A 15,958-nucleotide genomic window follows, 5' to 3' on the forward strand; every position below is an offset into this window, starting at 1 on the left:
TTATGAACTTTCCAGGATCCTGTCTCTTCTGAGGCAATGTCAGTTGATCCAGATCACTTAGTTCATTGATGAACAAGGGAGGTTCAACTTCCCAAGCATCAATGCCAAATAATTTGGCATTCAGCTTCATGATTACACCAAGAAACTTGGCAGTTTGCTCTTCAGTGACATCCTCATTCTCTTCAGAAGAGGAATACTCATCAGAGCTCATGAAGGGCATAAGGAGGTTCAATGGGATCTCTATAGTCTCTAGATGAGCCTCAGAGTCCTTTGATTCCCCAGAGGGAAGCTCCTTATTGATCACTGGACGTCCCTGGAGGTCTTCCTCCTTGGGATTCACGTCCTCTCCTCTCCTCACAGGTTCGGCCATGGCGCTTATGTCAATGGCCTTGCATTCTCCTTTTGGGTTCTCTTCTGTATTGCTTGGGAGAATACTAGGAGGGATTTCAGTGATCCTTTTACTCAGCTGGCCAACTTGTGCTTCCAGATTTCTAATGGAAGACCTTGTTTCATTCATGAAACTTACAGTGGCTTTAGATAGATCAGAGACTAGATTTGCTAAATTAGAAGCATTTTGTTCAGAGTTCTCTGTCTGTTGCTGAGTTGATGATGGAAAAGGCTTGCTATTGCTAAACCTGTTTCTTCCACCATTATTAAAGCCTTGTTGGGGCTTTTGATCCTTCCATGAGAAATTTGGATGATTTCGACATGTTGAGTTATAGGTGTTTCCATAAGGTTCACCTAAGTAATTTACCTCTGCTATTGCAGGGTTTTCAGGATCATAGGCTTCTTCTTCAGAAGATGCCTCTTGAGTACTGTTGGATGCAGCTTGCATTCCATGCAGACTCTGAGAAATCATATTGACTTGCTGAGTCAATATTTTATTCTGAGCCAATATGGCATTCAGAGTATCAACCTCAAGAACTCCCTTCTTCATAGGCGTCCCATTACTCACAGGATTCCTTTCAGAAGTGTACATGAACTGGTTTTTAGCAACCATGTCAATGAGTTCTTGAGCTTCTGCAGGCGTTTTCTTTAGGTGAATGGATCCACCTGCAGAAGTGTCCAGTGACATCTTTGATAGCTCAGATAAACCATCATAGAATATATCCAGGATGGTCCATTCTGAAAGCATGTCAGAAGGGCACTTTTTGGTCAACTGTTTGTATCTTTCCCAAGCTTCATAGAGGGATTCACCTTCTTTCTGTCTGAAGGTTTGAACATCAGCTCTAAGCTTGCTCAGCTTTTGAGGAGGAAAGTACTTGGCTAAGAAAGCCGTGACCAGCTTATCCCAAGAGTTCAGGCTGTCTTTGGGTTGAGAATCCAACCATAATCTAGCTCTGTCTCTTACAGCAAACGGGAAAAGCATGAGCCTGTAGACTTCAGGATCTACTCCATTAGTCTTAACAGTATCACATATCTGCAAGAATTCAGTTAAGAACTGAAAAGGATCTTCAGATGGAAGTCCATGAAACTTGCAGTTCTGCTGCATCAGAGAAACTAATTGAGGTTTCAGCTCAAAGTTGTTTGCTCCAATGGCAGGAATGGAGATGCTTCTTCCATGTAAATTGGAATTAGGTGCAGTGAAGTCACCAAGCATCTTCCTTACATTATTATTATTTTCGGCTGCCATCTCCCTTTCTTGTTCGAAAATTTCTGAAAGGTTATCTCTGGATTGTTGTATTTTAGCTTCTCTTAATTTTCTCTTCAGAGTCCTTTCAGGTTCTGGATCTGCTTCCACAAGAATGTTCTTATCCTTGCTCCTGCTCATATGACAAAGAAGAGGGCACAGAAAAATAATAATAATAATGGAGATCCTTTATACCACAGTATAGGGATTCCTGTGTGAGTGGAAGAAGAGGGGGAGACAAAGAATGTAATATAATGGAAGAAACACAACTGTGAGGATGGAAGAGAGGTGAGATGAGATGTTAGGATATGAATGAATAAATAGAATGAGATGGGGGAGGGATAATTTTCGAAAATTATTTTGAAAAAGAGTTAGTGATTTTTGAAAATGGTTTTAGAAAAATGTTAGTAATTTTCGAAAATTTTTGAAATCAAAAATAAAAATAAAAATAATTAGTTAATTAAAAAGAAATTTTTGAAAAAGGGGGAGATATTTTCGAAAATTAGAAAGAGAGAATTAGTTAGGTGGTTTTGAAAAAGTTAAGAAACAAACAAAAAGTTAGTTAGTTAGTTGAAACAAATTTTGAAAAGATAAGAAGTTAGGAAGTTAGAAAAGATATTTTGAAATCAATTTTTTTGAAAAAGATAAGATGAGAAGATATTTTTGAAAAGATATGATAGAAATTAGTTTTTGAAAAAGATTTGATTTTTAAAATCACAATTAATGACTTGATTCACAAGAAATCACAAGATATGATTCTAGAACTTAAAGTTTGAATCTTTCTTAACAAGTAAGTAACAAACTTGAAATTTTTGAATCAAAACATTAATTGATTAGTTATTTTCGAAAATTTTATATAAAAATAAGAAAAAGATTTTTGAAAAATATTTTTGGAATTTTCGAAAGTAACTAAGAATTTTGAAAAAGATTTGATTTTTGAAAAAGATTTTGAAAAAGATAAGATTTTCAAATTGAAAATTTGATTTGACTCATGAGAAACAACTTGATTTTAAAATTTTTGAAAAAGTCAACTCAAATTTTCGAATTTGATGAGAGAAAAAGGGAAAGATATTTTTTTTTATTTTTGAAATTTTTATGAAAAACATGAAAAATATGCAATGCATGAAATTTTTAGATCAAAACATGTGATGCATGCAAGAATGCTATGAATGTCAAGATGAACACCAAGAACACTTTGAATGCCAAGATGAACATCATAGACACAATTTTGAAAAACTTTTAATGCAAAGAAAACATGCAAGACACCAAACTTAGAATTCTTTAATGCTTAGGCACTAAGAATTCAAAAATGTATATGATAAACATGAAAAGACACAAAACAAAAAATCATCAAGATCAAACAAGAAGACTTACCAAGAACAACTTGAAGATCATGAAGAACACTATGAATGCATGATATTTTCGAAAAAAAATGCAAGATGCATATGCAATTGACACCAAACTTATGATATGACTCAAGACTCAAACAAGAAACAGAAAAATATTTTTGATTTTTATGATTTTCTAATTTTTTTTTGTATTATTTTTTTTTTCGAAAATTATGTGAAAAAGAAAAATAAGGATTCCAAAATTTTTAATATGAATTCCAGGAATCTTGCATTCTTAGTCTAAAGCTTCAGTCCAGGAATTAGACATGGCTCACTAGCCAGCCAAGCTTTCAAAGAAAGCTTCAGTCCAAAACACTAGACATGACCAATGGCCAGCCAAGCTTTAGTCTTTAACACGAGAGTATATTGCTCTTTATAACAAATTGCAAGCCTCAGTCCAAATAAATTTAGACATGGCTTCACAGCCAGCCAGGCTTTACATGCTTCATGAAACACTAGAATTCATTCTTAAAAATCTTGAATAAAATTTTTTTGAAAACATTTTTATTTTTTTATTTTTTTTTCCGAAAACATATGAGAGATTTTTGAAAATATTTTTGAAAGATTTTTTTGAAAACAAAACGAAAAGAAAATTACCTAATCTGAGCAACAAGATGAGCCGTCAGTTGTCCAAACTCAAACAATCCCCGGCAACGGCGCCAAAACCTTGGTGCACGAAATTGTGATCTCCAGGTTCGAATAATCCCTGGTAATGGCTCCAAAGCTTGGTGCTCTGATCTTAATTCATAATTGTCACAACTTCGATACAACTAACCAGCAAGTGCACTGGGTCGTCCAAGTAATACCTTACGTGAGTAAGGGTCGAATCCCACGGAGATTGTTGGTATGAAGCAAGCTATGGTCACCTTGCAAATCTCAGTTAGGTAGATATAAATGGATAATGGTGTTTTCGAATAATAAATAATAGAATAGGGATAGAGGTACTTATGTAAATCTTTGGTAGGAATTTCAGATAAGCGAATAGAGATGCTTTTCGTTCCTCTGAACCTCTGCTTTCTTGCTATCTTCATCCAATCTGTCTTACTCCTTTCCATGGCTGGCTTTATGCAAGGGCATCACCGTTGTCAGTGGCTACATCCCCTCCTCTCAGTGAAAGATATGCTCACATGCGCTGTCACAGCACGGCCAATCATCTGTCGGTTCTCGATCATGCTGGAATAGGATTCACCCTCCTTTTGCATCTGTCACTAACGCCCAGCACTCGCGAGTTTGAAGCTCGTCACAGTCATTCAATCATTGAATCCTACTCGGAATACCACAGACAAGGTTTAGACTTTCCGGATTCTCTTGAATGCCGCCATCATTCTAGCTTACGCCACGAAGATTCCAGTTAGGAGATCTAAGAGATATTCATTCTAGCTTAATTCATGTAGAACAGAAGTGTTTGTCAGGCACGCGTTCATAAGGGGGAAGGATGATGAGCGTCACACATAATCATCACCTTCATCACGTTCTTGGGTGCGAATGGATATCTTAGAAGCGAAATAAGAAGAATTGAATAGAAAACAGTAGTACTTTGCATTAATCTTTGAGGAACAGCAGAGCTCCACACCTTAATCTATGGAGTGTAGAAACTCTACCGTTAAAAATACATAAGTGAAGGTCCAGGCATGGCCGTGTGGCCAGCCCCCATGGTCTAAGAACAATGCGTTCAAAGATGATCCTAAGATCCTAAGATGATCAAAAAGATGCCTAATACAATAGTAAAAGGTCCTATTTATAATAAACTAGTCACTAGGGTTTACATGAGTAAGTAATTGATGCATAAATCCACTTCCGGGGCCCACTTGGTGTGTGTTTGGGCTGAGCTTAAGTGTAGCACGTGCAGAGGCCATTTGTGGAGTTGAACGCCAGTTTCTGTGCCAGTTTGGGCGTTCAACTCTGGTTTTGGATCCTTTTCTGGCGCTGGACGCCAGATTTGGGCAGAAGGCTGGCGTTGAACGCCAGTTTACGTCGTCAATTCTTGGCCAAAGTATGAACTATTATATATTTCTGGAAAGCCCTGGATGTCTACTTTCCAACGCAATTGGAAGCGCGCCATTTCGAGTTCTGTAGCTCCAGAAAATCCACTTTGAGTGCAGGGAGGTCAGAATCCAACAGCATCAGCAGTCCTTTTTCAACCTCTGAATCTGATTTCTGCTCAAGTCCCTCAATTTCAGCCAGAAAATTCCTGAAATCACAGAAAAACACACAAACTCATAGTAAAGTCCAGAAATGTGAATTTAACACAAAATCTATTAAAAACATCCCTAAAAGTAACTAGATCCTACTAAAAACATACTAAAAACAATGTCAAAAAGCGTATAAATTATCCGCTCATCACGTACGCATAGGTGACGCGCACGCGTGGAATGGCAAAAATGGCCATCCACCCGCACGCGGGGCTTACGCGTACGCATGACCAGGCAAACGTTGGTGCCCGAACGTTGAGTCAAACATTGCTGAAAACACACAGAACCCATTTTCTCTGATAGAACGTTTGACCCAACATTTGCCCTAAAATGTTGACCCCAACGTTGATACCAAAATTGCATAATTGAGCACCTCTCTTCTCAACAAGCATTGGGAGCCAATTCAATCCACTTCATCAAAGGCCAAAAGCCCAATCCAGATACTTGAAGACCAATTGAAGAAAGTGTATAAATAACTTGGAGTTTAAGTTAGTTATGGGGTTAGACAGATTGGGAGCTGGATCTAGATTCAGATCTCTGCAATCAATTCTTTTGGAATTTCTTTACTTTTCTGCACTTTTCTTTCTTTCTGGAATTGAATTGAGCTATGAACAACTAAACCCCACTTCATTGGGTTAGGGAGCTCTGTTGTAATTCAATGGATCAATAATAGTTTTCATCTTCTTCTTCTATCTTTTCTCTTGATTTTGCTAGAAAGCTTTCGATCTTAATTTAATTGAATAGTTGTCTTGACAAATAAGCTATTCATAATTGGATTTCCTCTGATCCTTGAGAGAGGGATGAGGAAATCATGCTAGAAAGGCTTTCTCACATTGGATTAGATTGGGGGTTGGATGGATATCGTGACATGTAATCCTACCAATATTTTGATCTATGAATTTGTGTGGTATAATCAGTGACCATACTTCATCTCTTCCCATGAGCAATCAAATCAAGACATTGGGCAATTGTTCAAGCTTTGAGAGATTGGTGAGCCAAGACATTGGGATCCAATCACCTAAGATTGCCAAGCAAAGTCAATGAATGCATTGATTGAGGAAGAGATGAAAATGATTTGATCCGGAGAATTCAATATCTCCTAAAGCCCAATGAATCCCCCATTCTGATCTTACCCATTCTTTTACACTCTGCTGTTTAATTTGATGCTCAATCCCCATTCCCATTTAATTTCTTGAAATTTAAGCTTCTGCACTTTAATTACTTGCAATTTACTTTCTGTCATTTAGTTTCTATTATTTTACTCTGCAATTTAAATTCTGTCATTTACATTTCTCGCTCTTTAAGTTTTCCGCCAATTTACATTCTGCAATCATTCAATTCTAATTCAGTTCAACTAGAACACTCCTTCAATTAAAATTTCTCAACCAATCAATCCCTGTGGGATTCGACCTCACTCTATTGTGAGTTTTTACTTGACGACAATCCGGTGCACTTGCCGGTGAAAATTTGTTGAGAGACAAGTTTTCGTGTATCAAGTTTATGGCGTCGTTGCCGGGGATTGATTTTGTATTGAAAATGATTAAAATGAAGGATCACTAGATTGAGAATTTTTCTTTTCTTTTGTTAATTAAGTTTCAATTTCAGCTGTTTACTTTTATCTTTTGTAATTTTATCTGTTTCTCTTTATTTCTCTTTGTTTCTTTACTTTTCAGCAAATTAGTCCACTAATTGTTTGATCAATTGCACTAACCAAGCTAACCTTAATTCTTAGTAAATTATCTACTTGCTGTTTGCCTGTGTTTTGTTGAGTGCATGATAGGTAGAAGACGGGAAACTTCAACCTCTTTTGATAGTGAACCTGAGAGGACCTTCCTTAGATTAAGGAGAGAATCAAGAAGAAAGAAAGCTATTGGTGCAGAGGAAAAAGAGGAGGACTTAGATATAAATATGGAGGATGATATGGAGAACTATCATGAGGAAGAAGTGCATAATTGTGGCAGAGAGGGTGCAGCAAATCATGCTGGACATGAGAGAAGGGTGTTAGGCTCCTACATTAACCCCAATCCTGGGAATTGTGGGAGTAGCATTCTCAAACCAACCATTCATGCCAATAACTTTGAGTTGAAGCCACAGCTCATTACTCTCGTCCAAAAGAACTGCTCATTTAGAGGAAGTGCACAAGAGGATCCTAATCAACATTTGACCACCTTCTTGAGAAATTTTGATATTGTAAAGTCAAATGGTGTTCATCCAGACACTTACAGATTGCTTTTGTTCCCCTTCTCTCTAAGGGACAAGGCATCTAAGTGGTTAAAATCCTTTCCTAAGGAAATCTTGACAACATGGGAAGATGTGGTGAACAAATTCTTAGCAAGATTCTATCCTCCTCAAAGAGTTAACCGATTGAGAGCTGAGGTTCTGACATTCAGACAACAAGACGGTGAAACTCTATATGAAGCATGGGAGAGATATAAAGAGCTGACTAGGAAGTGCCCTCCTGACATGTTCAATGAGTGGGTGCAGCTACATATTTTCTATGAAGGTCTATCACAAGAGTCAAAGAAAGCATTAGATCATTCTTCTGGCGGCTCCCTCAACAAGAAAAAGACAATTGAAGAGGCTATAGATGTCATTGAAACAGTGGCCAACAATGAATATTTCTATGCCTCTGACAGAAGCAACAACAGAGGAGTGATGGAGCTAAATCACATGGATGCCATACTAGCTCAGAACAAGATGATCACTAAGCAACTAGTAGACCTCACTAAGCAAATGGAGAGGAATCAAGCTGCAGCAATCCATACTCAGCCACCAGCATAAGAAGAGTTGAATGTAGAGGAAGGAAATGACTGGGAACAGGCCAATTACATTGGAAATGCTTCAAGACAACCTCATGATCCATACTCTAAGACTTATAACCCTGGCTAGAAGAACCACCCAAACTTTGTGTGGGGAAATCAGCAAAATCAGAGCCAAGACCAGAAACCTCACAACTCCAACCAGTACACTTACCAACAATCCAATCAAAGATCATACAAATACCCATACAACACTTCTCACTAACCTTCATATCAACCATAAAACAACCATTCTCAACCCCCCAATTCTACCCAACCATCACCATCTGAGGACAGACTTTCTAGGATTGAAGCTATGCTTGAAAATCTTGGCAAGGAGATTCAGGATAATAGAACATTCAAGAATGAAGTAAGGGCTAGTATGAAAAGTCGAGGAGAGACCATCAAGAAGCTCGAATCTCAAGTAGGATACCTATCTTAACAATTCTCAAAGTCCACTGACAGCTTCCCAAGTGATACTGAGAAGAACCCAAGAGGAGAGGCCGAGAATGTGAGATGAGAAGAATGCAAAGCAATTACCCTAAGAGATAAGGAAATCCTGGAGGAAGAAATCTGTAGACACCCTGAGCCCAACACAGAGGAGTCAAGGAAGAATTTAGGAGAGGCAGAACAAGGAATTGGCCCTGTGCAGATGAAGGAACCAATCCTGAAGCCGTATGTGCCAAAAGCACCCTACCCTCAGAGACTCAGAGGTGGTGAGAAAGAGAAGACATACTCTAGGTTCCTAGATACATTCAAGTCTCTTCACATCAACATTCCTTTCATCGAAACCCTTCAACAAATGCCATCTTACATCAAATGCATGAAGGAATTGCTAATTAAGAAAAACACCTTGAAGGGTGGACAAATAGTGGTGATGAATAAGGAAAGCAGTGCCCTTATACAGAAGGAGTTACCCTCAAAGAAGAAGGATCCAGGGAGTTTTCACATCCCTTGTGCCATAGGAGACATAATGATTGATAAAGGATTCTGTGATCTATAAGCAAGCATAAATCTAATGCCTCTGTCTCTCATGAGGAATCTGTAGATCAATGAGTTAAAATCCACTAATGTAATCCTCCAATTGGCTGACAAAACTTAGAAATAAGCAATATGAGTGGTTGAAAATGTACTGGTGAAGGTAGGAAAGTATTTTCTCCCTGCAGATTTTGTGGTCCTTGAGATGGAAGAGAGCCATCTCCAACCAATCATTCTGGGGAGACCATTTTTTGCTACTGCTAGAGCGCTCATAGATGTGTAACAAGGGGAGCTAATATTGAGAATACATGATGAACATCTCACCTTTCATGTTTTCAAGCCTACACCTGAATCTGAGCCAAAAACCAAGGAGTTGAAGGATGCTCATAGTGAAATGTGCCTGCAGGAAAGCAACAGTGAACCACAAGCAGAGCCCCTAAAAACATCCCTAGTAGGAAAACAGGAAGCTCAAGAGATACAACAATCAAGGAAGCTCTAGGAGGAGTTGAAGCTACAAGATTCAGAAGGAGTAGCTAACAAGGACCATCTTAACACAAGAGTCACTGGAGTATCACTCGGAGCAGAGAAGAGAGTTATGAAGAAAGTGCCAAAAAGATGGAGAAACAAAAAGATTCCTACAGAAGATTTTTTCCCTGGGGACAAGGTGATAACAATCTACCATCCACTAATTCCACCTCATCTTCCTTCCATTCCATCTCAGTTACCTCAAGTGTTCACAATCAGAAAGATTTTATCCTTGGAGCATGTGAAAATTATCAAGGAATCAAGTTAAGACAGCTTTATTGTGAGAGGCGAGGACCTGAGACACTACAATCTCCCCTGACAGAGGCCAACCGTCAAGCTAATAACGTTAAAGAAGCGCTCCATGGGAGGCAGCCCATGATTTAGTTTTCTCGCTTTTATTTTTTTAATGCGAATAATCAATGGTTCCTTAACATGGATTCAAGCTCTCAAAGACAAATTTGACATTTACACACAACATCTTGAAGCATATGATCCATCTCTAAGTTTGGTGTGCCTAAAGGCACCCTAAGATGGTTTTCAAAAATGATGATCATATATCCATCTTGGGACATATACTGAAGTACTTCCTTGGATTATATAGCCAAATAGTGAAGAAAAAGAAAAAAAATAAAAAAAAGAAGAAAAAGAATAACAATAAAAAGGGGACAAAATGCCCCAAAGTGAAGTCCAACAATAATCAATGCATACGAGTTGTGATCAAGAAAAGAATGCATGAGTGTGTGAAAAAGTGAAGAATGGGTAGTTAGGTTAGCTTTGAAATTTTATAGATTGTTATATAGGTTAGGTGGGAAGTTTAAGTTAATCAAAGATTCAAATTTCAAGTCCACTTGACCATATGCATCCTTATCTTGACCCTAGCCCTATTACAACCTTGTGGAAAGACCTCATGATAATTGTATGCATGCATGAAATAATTGTTGATTGTTAGATGAAAAAAAATCTTGGAAAGCATGATTAGGGGAGAATTGAGTGAATCAACCCTATACAATTGAGTGATTAGAGTGGATACACATTCGGTGAGGGTTCGATTGCTCAATTACATGTTTTCACCATGATCATCACTTTTCTAGCAAGTTTGTAAAATATTTTAATAACTCAATTCAATTGTGGGTTTGGCTTGGTTGTTAATACCTTGAGCCCTTATGCTTATATTGGTTTTCTTGGGAATTGATTTATTTTGACTAAGCAATTGCATCCATTTAGATAGTTGCATGTAGGTAGATTGCATTTAGTTAGTTTACATTTTAATAAATGACGATACCCTTTGTCTTTTTCTTGGTTTAGCATGAGGACATGCTTGGTTTAAGTGTGGGGAGATTTGATGCACCACTATTTTGTGGTACTTTTTATGCTAAATTAAGTGGATTTTATCAACTTTTCTCACATTTATTCAATGAAATAGCATGGTTTTGTAATTCTCTCTTAATTTGTGCTTAAGTGTGAAAACATGCTTTTTAGGCATTTAATTTGCTAGTTTTAATTCACCTTTGATTCCACTAGATGCCTTGATGTATTTGCTAGTGATTTCAGGATTTGAAGGATAGAAATGGATCAAAGGAGTAAAGAGAAAAGCATGCAAAGTGGAGAGATCATGAAAAATCAAGGATTTGGAGTGCATTCATCGACGTGCACACGTGGAACGACGCGCACGCGTGAATATGAAGTCGCATGGCGACGCGTACGCGTGACATGACGCGTACGTGTGGGAAGTAAAAATGCCAATCGACGCGTACGCGTGACCCATGCGTACGCGTCGCAGCTCGCACGTGACCTCATTAAAGTGAAAATGCTGGGGGCGATTTCTGAGCTTCCCAGGCCCAAATCCAACTCATTTTCTAAGCCTATTACATGCAGAATTCAAGAGGAGTCAAGGGGGGAGCACATAGTAGAGTTTTCATCATGCTTTAGTTAGTTTCTAGAGAGAGAAGCTCTCTCTTCTCTCTAGAATTAGGTTAGATGTAGATTAGGATTTCTTAGATCTAGGTTTAATTCATGCTTTAATTTACTTTTCCTTTACAAATTCTTGTTCCTTTACCTTTGCTTCTCTAGTTTAGTATTTTACTCTTTGTATTTGTTTACCTTGTTGTTGATGCACTGTTGTTTCTTCTATTCTTCTTTAATGCAATTTATGTTTCATGTTCCTTTATTGTTGATTTGAGTTGTTGTTGTTAATTTCCTTGCAATTGGTAGTTGTAGATTTATATTTCTTGCAATTTTATCTTGCTTTACTTTTGAGCCTTCCAGTTTGATTAAATGCTTGGAAGGATGCTAGAGTAGATTTTTATGTTCTTGGCCTGGGATGGTAACTTAGGTGAACTTGAGTTACTAATGTCCAAGTGTTGATAATTAGTGTCCATTGACTCTAGCTTCCACTAAGTTAATTAGTGAGGTGGCTAGGACTTATGGATTGGGATTGATGTAGCTCATTTGACTTTCCTTAACTTGTTAGAGGATGACTTAATGAGATTGATCCTTACAATTATCATGTTGGGGTTAGTATCAAGGATAAAGATCCTTAACCATCAATCCTTGCCAAGACTTTTTATCATTTGAGTTTCTTTTATGTTCTTGTCATTCATATTTCTTGTCCTTTATTCAAAACCCCAAAAATACTTGTCCCAAAACCAATAACAAGAACACTTCCCTGCAATTCCTTGAGAGACGACCCGAGGTTTGAATACTTTGGTTATTATTTTTGAATTGTGGTGACACATTTTTTAAGTTTGATGCGTTATAACTTGTTGGTTTAGAACTATACTCACGACAGAATTCTATTGGAAAATTCTATACCGACAAAATATCGCACATCAATGAGTTGCTTGATGGTAGCAGAGCGGAGGACCTTATTCTATTTTGTTGTCATTTTGGTTATTTGATTAGTTCTCTCACTTTTGTATTTATATTTGCCTTAGAGACTTACTTTGAGATATATATTTTGTATATGCTGTTCTAACCTTCAAAACCCCGTATTGTCTACATATTGACTAGTCGGCCTAAACTCCGCGGGCTAAGGCTAGTTCCTTATGACTATTATACTCTCTTATATACTTATATCTTGTTGTTTTGTTTCTCTATCTTGTCTTTCTCGCTTGTAGTTATCGTGTGAACGCTTTGCACTTAGGATTGTCGTGACCTCTGAAGGCACGGACCAATTGTGCTTCATTGCATACTCTGTGTCTTTTCTTTGATGCTATTAGGGTTATCTGTTTGATATATGCATAGCATGCTTGTTTGTGAGTGCCTTTTTGGGATAATTGAAGTACTAGACTTTTGATATTAAGACTGATTGATGCCAGGGCATCTTAGCCTAGTTTTACTAGTCTTTTTCCTTTGTTTTTAATAGGTTTTATACACTTTCTTGAGTTACAAGTAAGCCATTTGGGTAGAAATTCATGTGTACTTGGATTCAATCAACCATGAGTAAATTGATGCATTTTTATGAAGTTTTGTGCTATAATTGCTTATATGTCAAGGATAAGAAGAAGTCTCATGATTTTAGCGTAGCTTTGATGCATTTGTTGATTGATGATAGGTGACCAAAAGGCTTGGAGGAAGGTTGAAGAAAGGGGATGGCAGGAATGGAAATAAAGGCAGTATTGAGAAGATCACGTTTGAGTTCACGTTTGCCTCAAACATGAACTCAAACGTGGATAACAGCACAGCCACCTTGAAGGAGCTCAACATTTGCGCCAACGTTTGCCCCAAACGTGAGGTCAAACGTTGGCTAAGGAATACCCTGGGAGAAGCTCAACGTTTGCGCCAACGTTTGCCTCAAACGTGAGGTCAAACGTTGGCTTAAGAATACCCTGGAGGAGGAGCCACGTTTGTGCCAACGTTTGCCTCAAACGTGAGGTCAAACGTTGGGTGATGATTGCCTTGGGGAGGATCACGTTTGAGCTCATGTTTGACCTCAAACGCGAACTCAAACGTGAGTGACATCAACCACCCGTTCTGCATAACGCCATCACATGAAGACGTTTGAGTCAACGTTTGCCTCAAACGTTGACTCAAACGTGAATGATCCCAAAGTCCATAGTGCAAACGGATTTCTTCTCACGACCAAGAGAAATCAACAGAGGCTATCTTCAACCCAATTCCATCAGGGCCCAAATTCAAGGCTTAATGATCATTAGAAGAGAGTGTATAAATAGCTTAGGATTTAAGTTTTGAGAGAGCTTTTCTTTTCAGATATTTTTTATTGGACTTCAGTGGAGAGCTCAATTTTATTTTTCATTGTTGTTCTTGAGAGTTAGAGTTTTTGGGGGAGAATTGGGAAAGAGAATTAAAATCTCTTCCTCTAGGTTTTCTTGTCTTCTTTTCTACATACTTTGCTTGAGTTTTGGGAGTTGAGAATTGAGGAAATTCTGTCTCAATCTCACCTTGAAACCTCTTTCTGTTTTCGTTTCACTGCACCATTTGAGAAATTGAGACTTGAATTTAGTTCTTCTACTGTTTGATCTTTACTTCTTTTGCAATTGATCTTTGAATTGGATCAAGGAAGGCAATGAGATCTAGACTTGGTTTTCTAGTCTCTTGACCCCTGAGATCCTTCATCTTTCTTTCTGTTTATCTGCTGAGGCTTCTTCAAGCCAATTTACCTTTCAGTTTGAGATTTATTTCGACTCAATTCATCTTTTACTTTCCTGCTTGTTGCAATTTACTTTTCCTTGTTTAAATTCGGCAATCCCAGCTCCTTGAACCCTTTAAGATTCCAGCAATTTACATTTCTTGCAATCTAAGTTTCTGTCATTTACTTTACTTGTTCTTTAAGATTCAGCACTTTTACTTATTTAGTTCTTTAATTTACTGCAATTCTTCCCTCTTCCTTTACAATTCAGGCAATTTAGCTTTTGTCAATTACAAATCACTCAAATCAACTCTTGTTCGCTTGACTAAATCAACCACTAAACTAAAGTTGCTCAATCCTTCAATCCTTGTGGGATCGACCTCACTCCTGTGAGTTATTATTACTTGATGTGACCCGGTACACTTGCCGGTGAGTTTTTTGTTGGATGGCTTTCCACACATCAAGTTTTTGGCGCCATTGCCAGGGATTGATTAGGTTGACAATGATTAAGTGAGGTGGTGATCTAGATTAAGCATTTTTTTTCTTGGTTTTTAGCTAACACATTAACTGTTTGAATTTTTGCCTAAGCTAACCAAAACTTCACTCTAGCAATAGATTGAAGTGTTACTGGTTTTCTGGTTTTGTGTGTTTCTTGTGTTTTGTTTGTATCTGAGGTACAAGGAGAGCTATACCTACCTTTTGTGAATAAGATGAAAGAACTCTCAGAAGGATAAAAATAGAAGCTAGAGGGAAGGCTGTTGTTGGAGAGGAAGATTCTGAGGAGAAATATCACGAGATGGAAGGGGATCCCTCTAATTCGAATCATCCAGAAGGAGGGGTCAACAACAATCCACCACAGAGGAGAGTATTGGCCTCTTATACATTTGCAAATCCTAGACATTGTGGGAGTAGCATTCTCACCCCAAATGTCAATGCAAATAACTTTGAATTGAAGCCATAACTCATGACATTGGTCCAAAATAACTGCTTTTTTGGAGGAGGGCCACTTGAAGATCCAAACCAACATTTATCCACCTTCTTGAGGATATGTGATACTGTCAAATCTAATGGTGTGCATCCTGCTATCTACAAGCTGCTGCTATTCCCATTCTCCCTCAGAGACAAAGCCACTCAATGGCCAGAGACATTCCCAAGGGAGAGCATCAACACTTGGGAAGATTTGGTAAGCAAGTTTCTTGCCAAATTTTATCCACCTCAGAGGATTATTAGATTGAAGACTGAAGTGCAAACATTCACACAATTGGATGTTGAAACTCTATATGAGGCATGGAAGAGATATAAGGCTCTGCTCAGGAAATGCCCACTAGACATGTTCACTGAGTGGGACAAGCTGCAAAACTTCTATGAAGGACTCACTCCGAAGGCTCAAGAAGTACTGGATCACTCAGCTCGAGGCTCTTTGCAACTGATGAAGACCGCAGAGGAAGCCCAAAACCTCATTGACATGGTGGCAAACAACCAATATTTCTTTGCTCATCAGAGACAACACCAACCATCATAGAGAAAAGGAGTGCTAGAGTTGGAGGGAGTAGACACAATCCTAGCTCAACACAAAGTGATGCAGCAGCAAATTCAGCAACAATTTGAGCAAATGGCTAAGAGAATTGATAGCTTACAAGTTGCATCAATGAATGTCACAAGCCAACCATCAACTCCTTGGGGGCAGAATGAAGAAAATCAAGAGGATCAACAGCAAGAGAAAATTCAATATGTGCACAACCAAGGTTCTGGATCAAGTGAAGTTTATGGTGACACTTATAACCCATCCTGGAAGAACCATCCAAACCTTAGGTGGGGAGATAGCCACAACCAAAACCGGCAACCATGGCAAAGAAATC

At 38.2% G+C, this 15,958-nt stretch overlaps 1 protein-coding gene and 1 non-coding gene across 2 annotated transcripts; both read left to right on the top strand.

Annotated features, from left to right (window-relative positions):
- The first annotated feature begins 1,129 nt into the window (after positions 1-1,129).
- LOC148551064 (small nucleolar RNA R71) lies at positions 1,130-1,237 on the top strand. The gene has a single exon (XR_015892977.1). It is a non-coding gene; the product is annotated as a small nucleolar RNA R71 (small nucleolar RNA).
- Positions 1,238-6,983: 5,746 nt separating this feature from the next.
- LOC148551065 (uncharacterized) lies at positions 6,984-7,991 on the top strand. The gene has a single exon (XM_088494700.1). The coding sequence runs from the start codon at positions 6,984-6,986 to the stop codon at positions 7,989-7,991; it is 1,008 nt and encodes a 335-aa protein (XP_088350826.1).
- The last annotated feature ends 7,967 nt before the right edge of the window (positions 7,992-15,958 follow it).

Source organism: Arachis ipaensis, chromosome B7 (assembly GCF_059453495.1).
Source record: "Arachis ipaensis isolate K30076 ecotype BB chromosome B7, ASM5945349v1, whole genome shotgun sequence".
Lineage (NCBI taxonomy): Eukaryota > Viridiplantae > Streptophyta > Magnoliopsida > Fabales > Fabaceae > Arachis > Arachis ipaensis.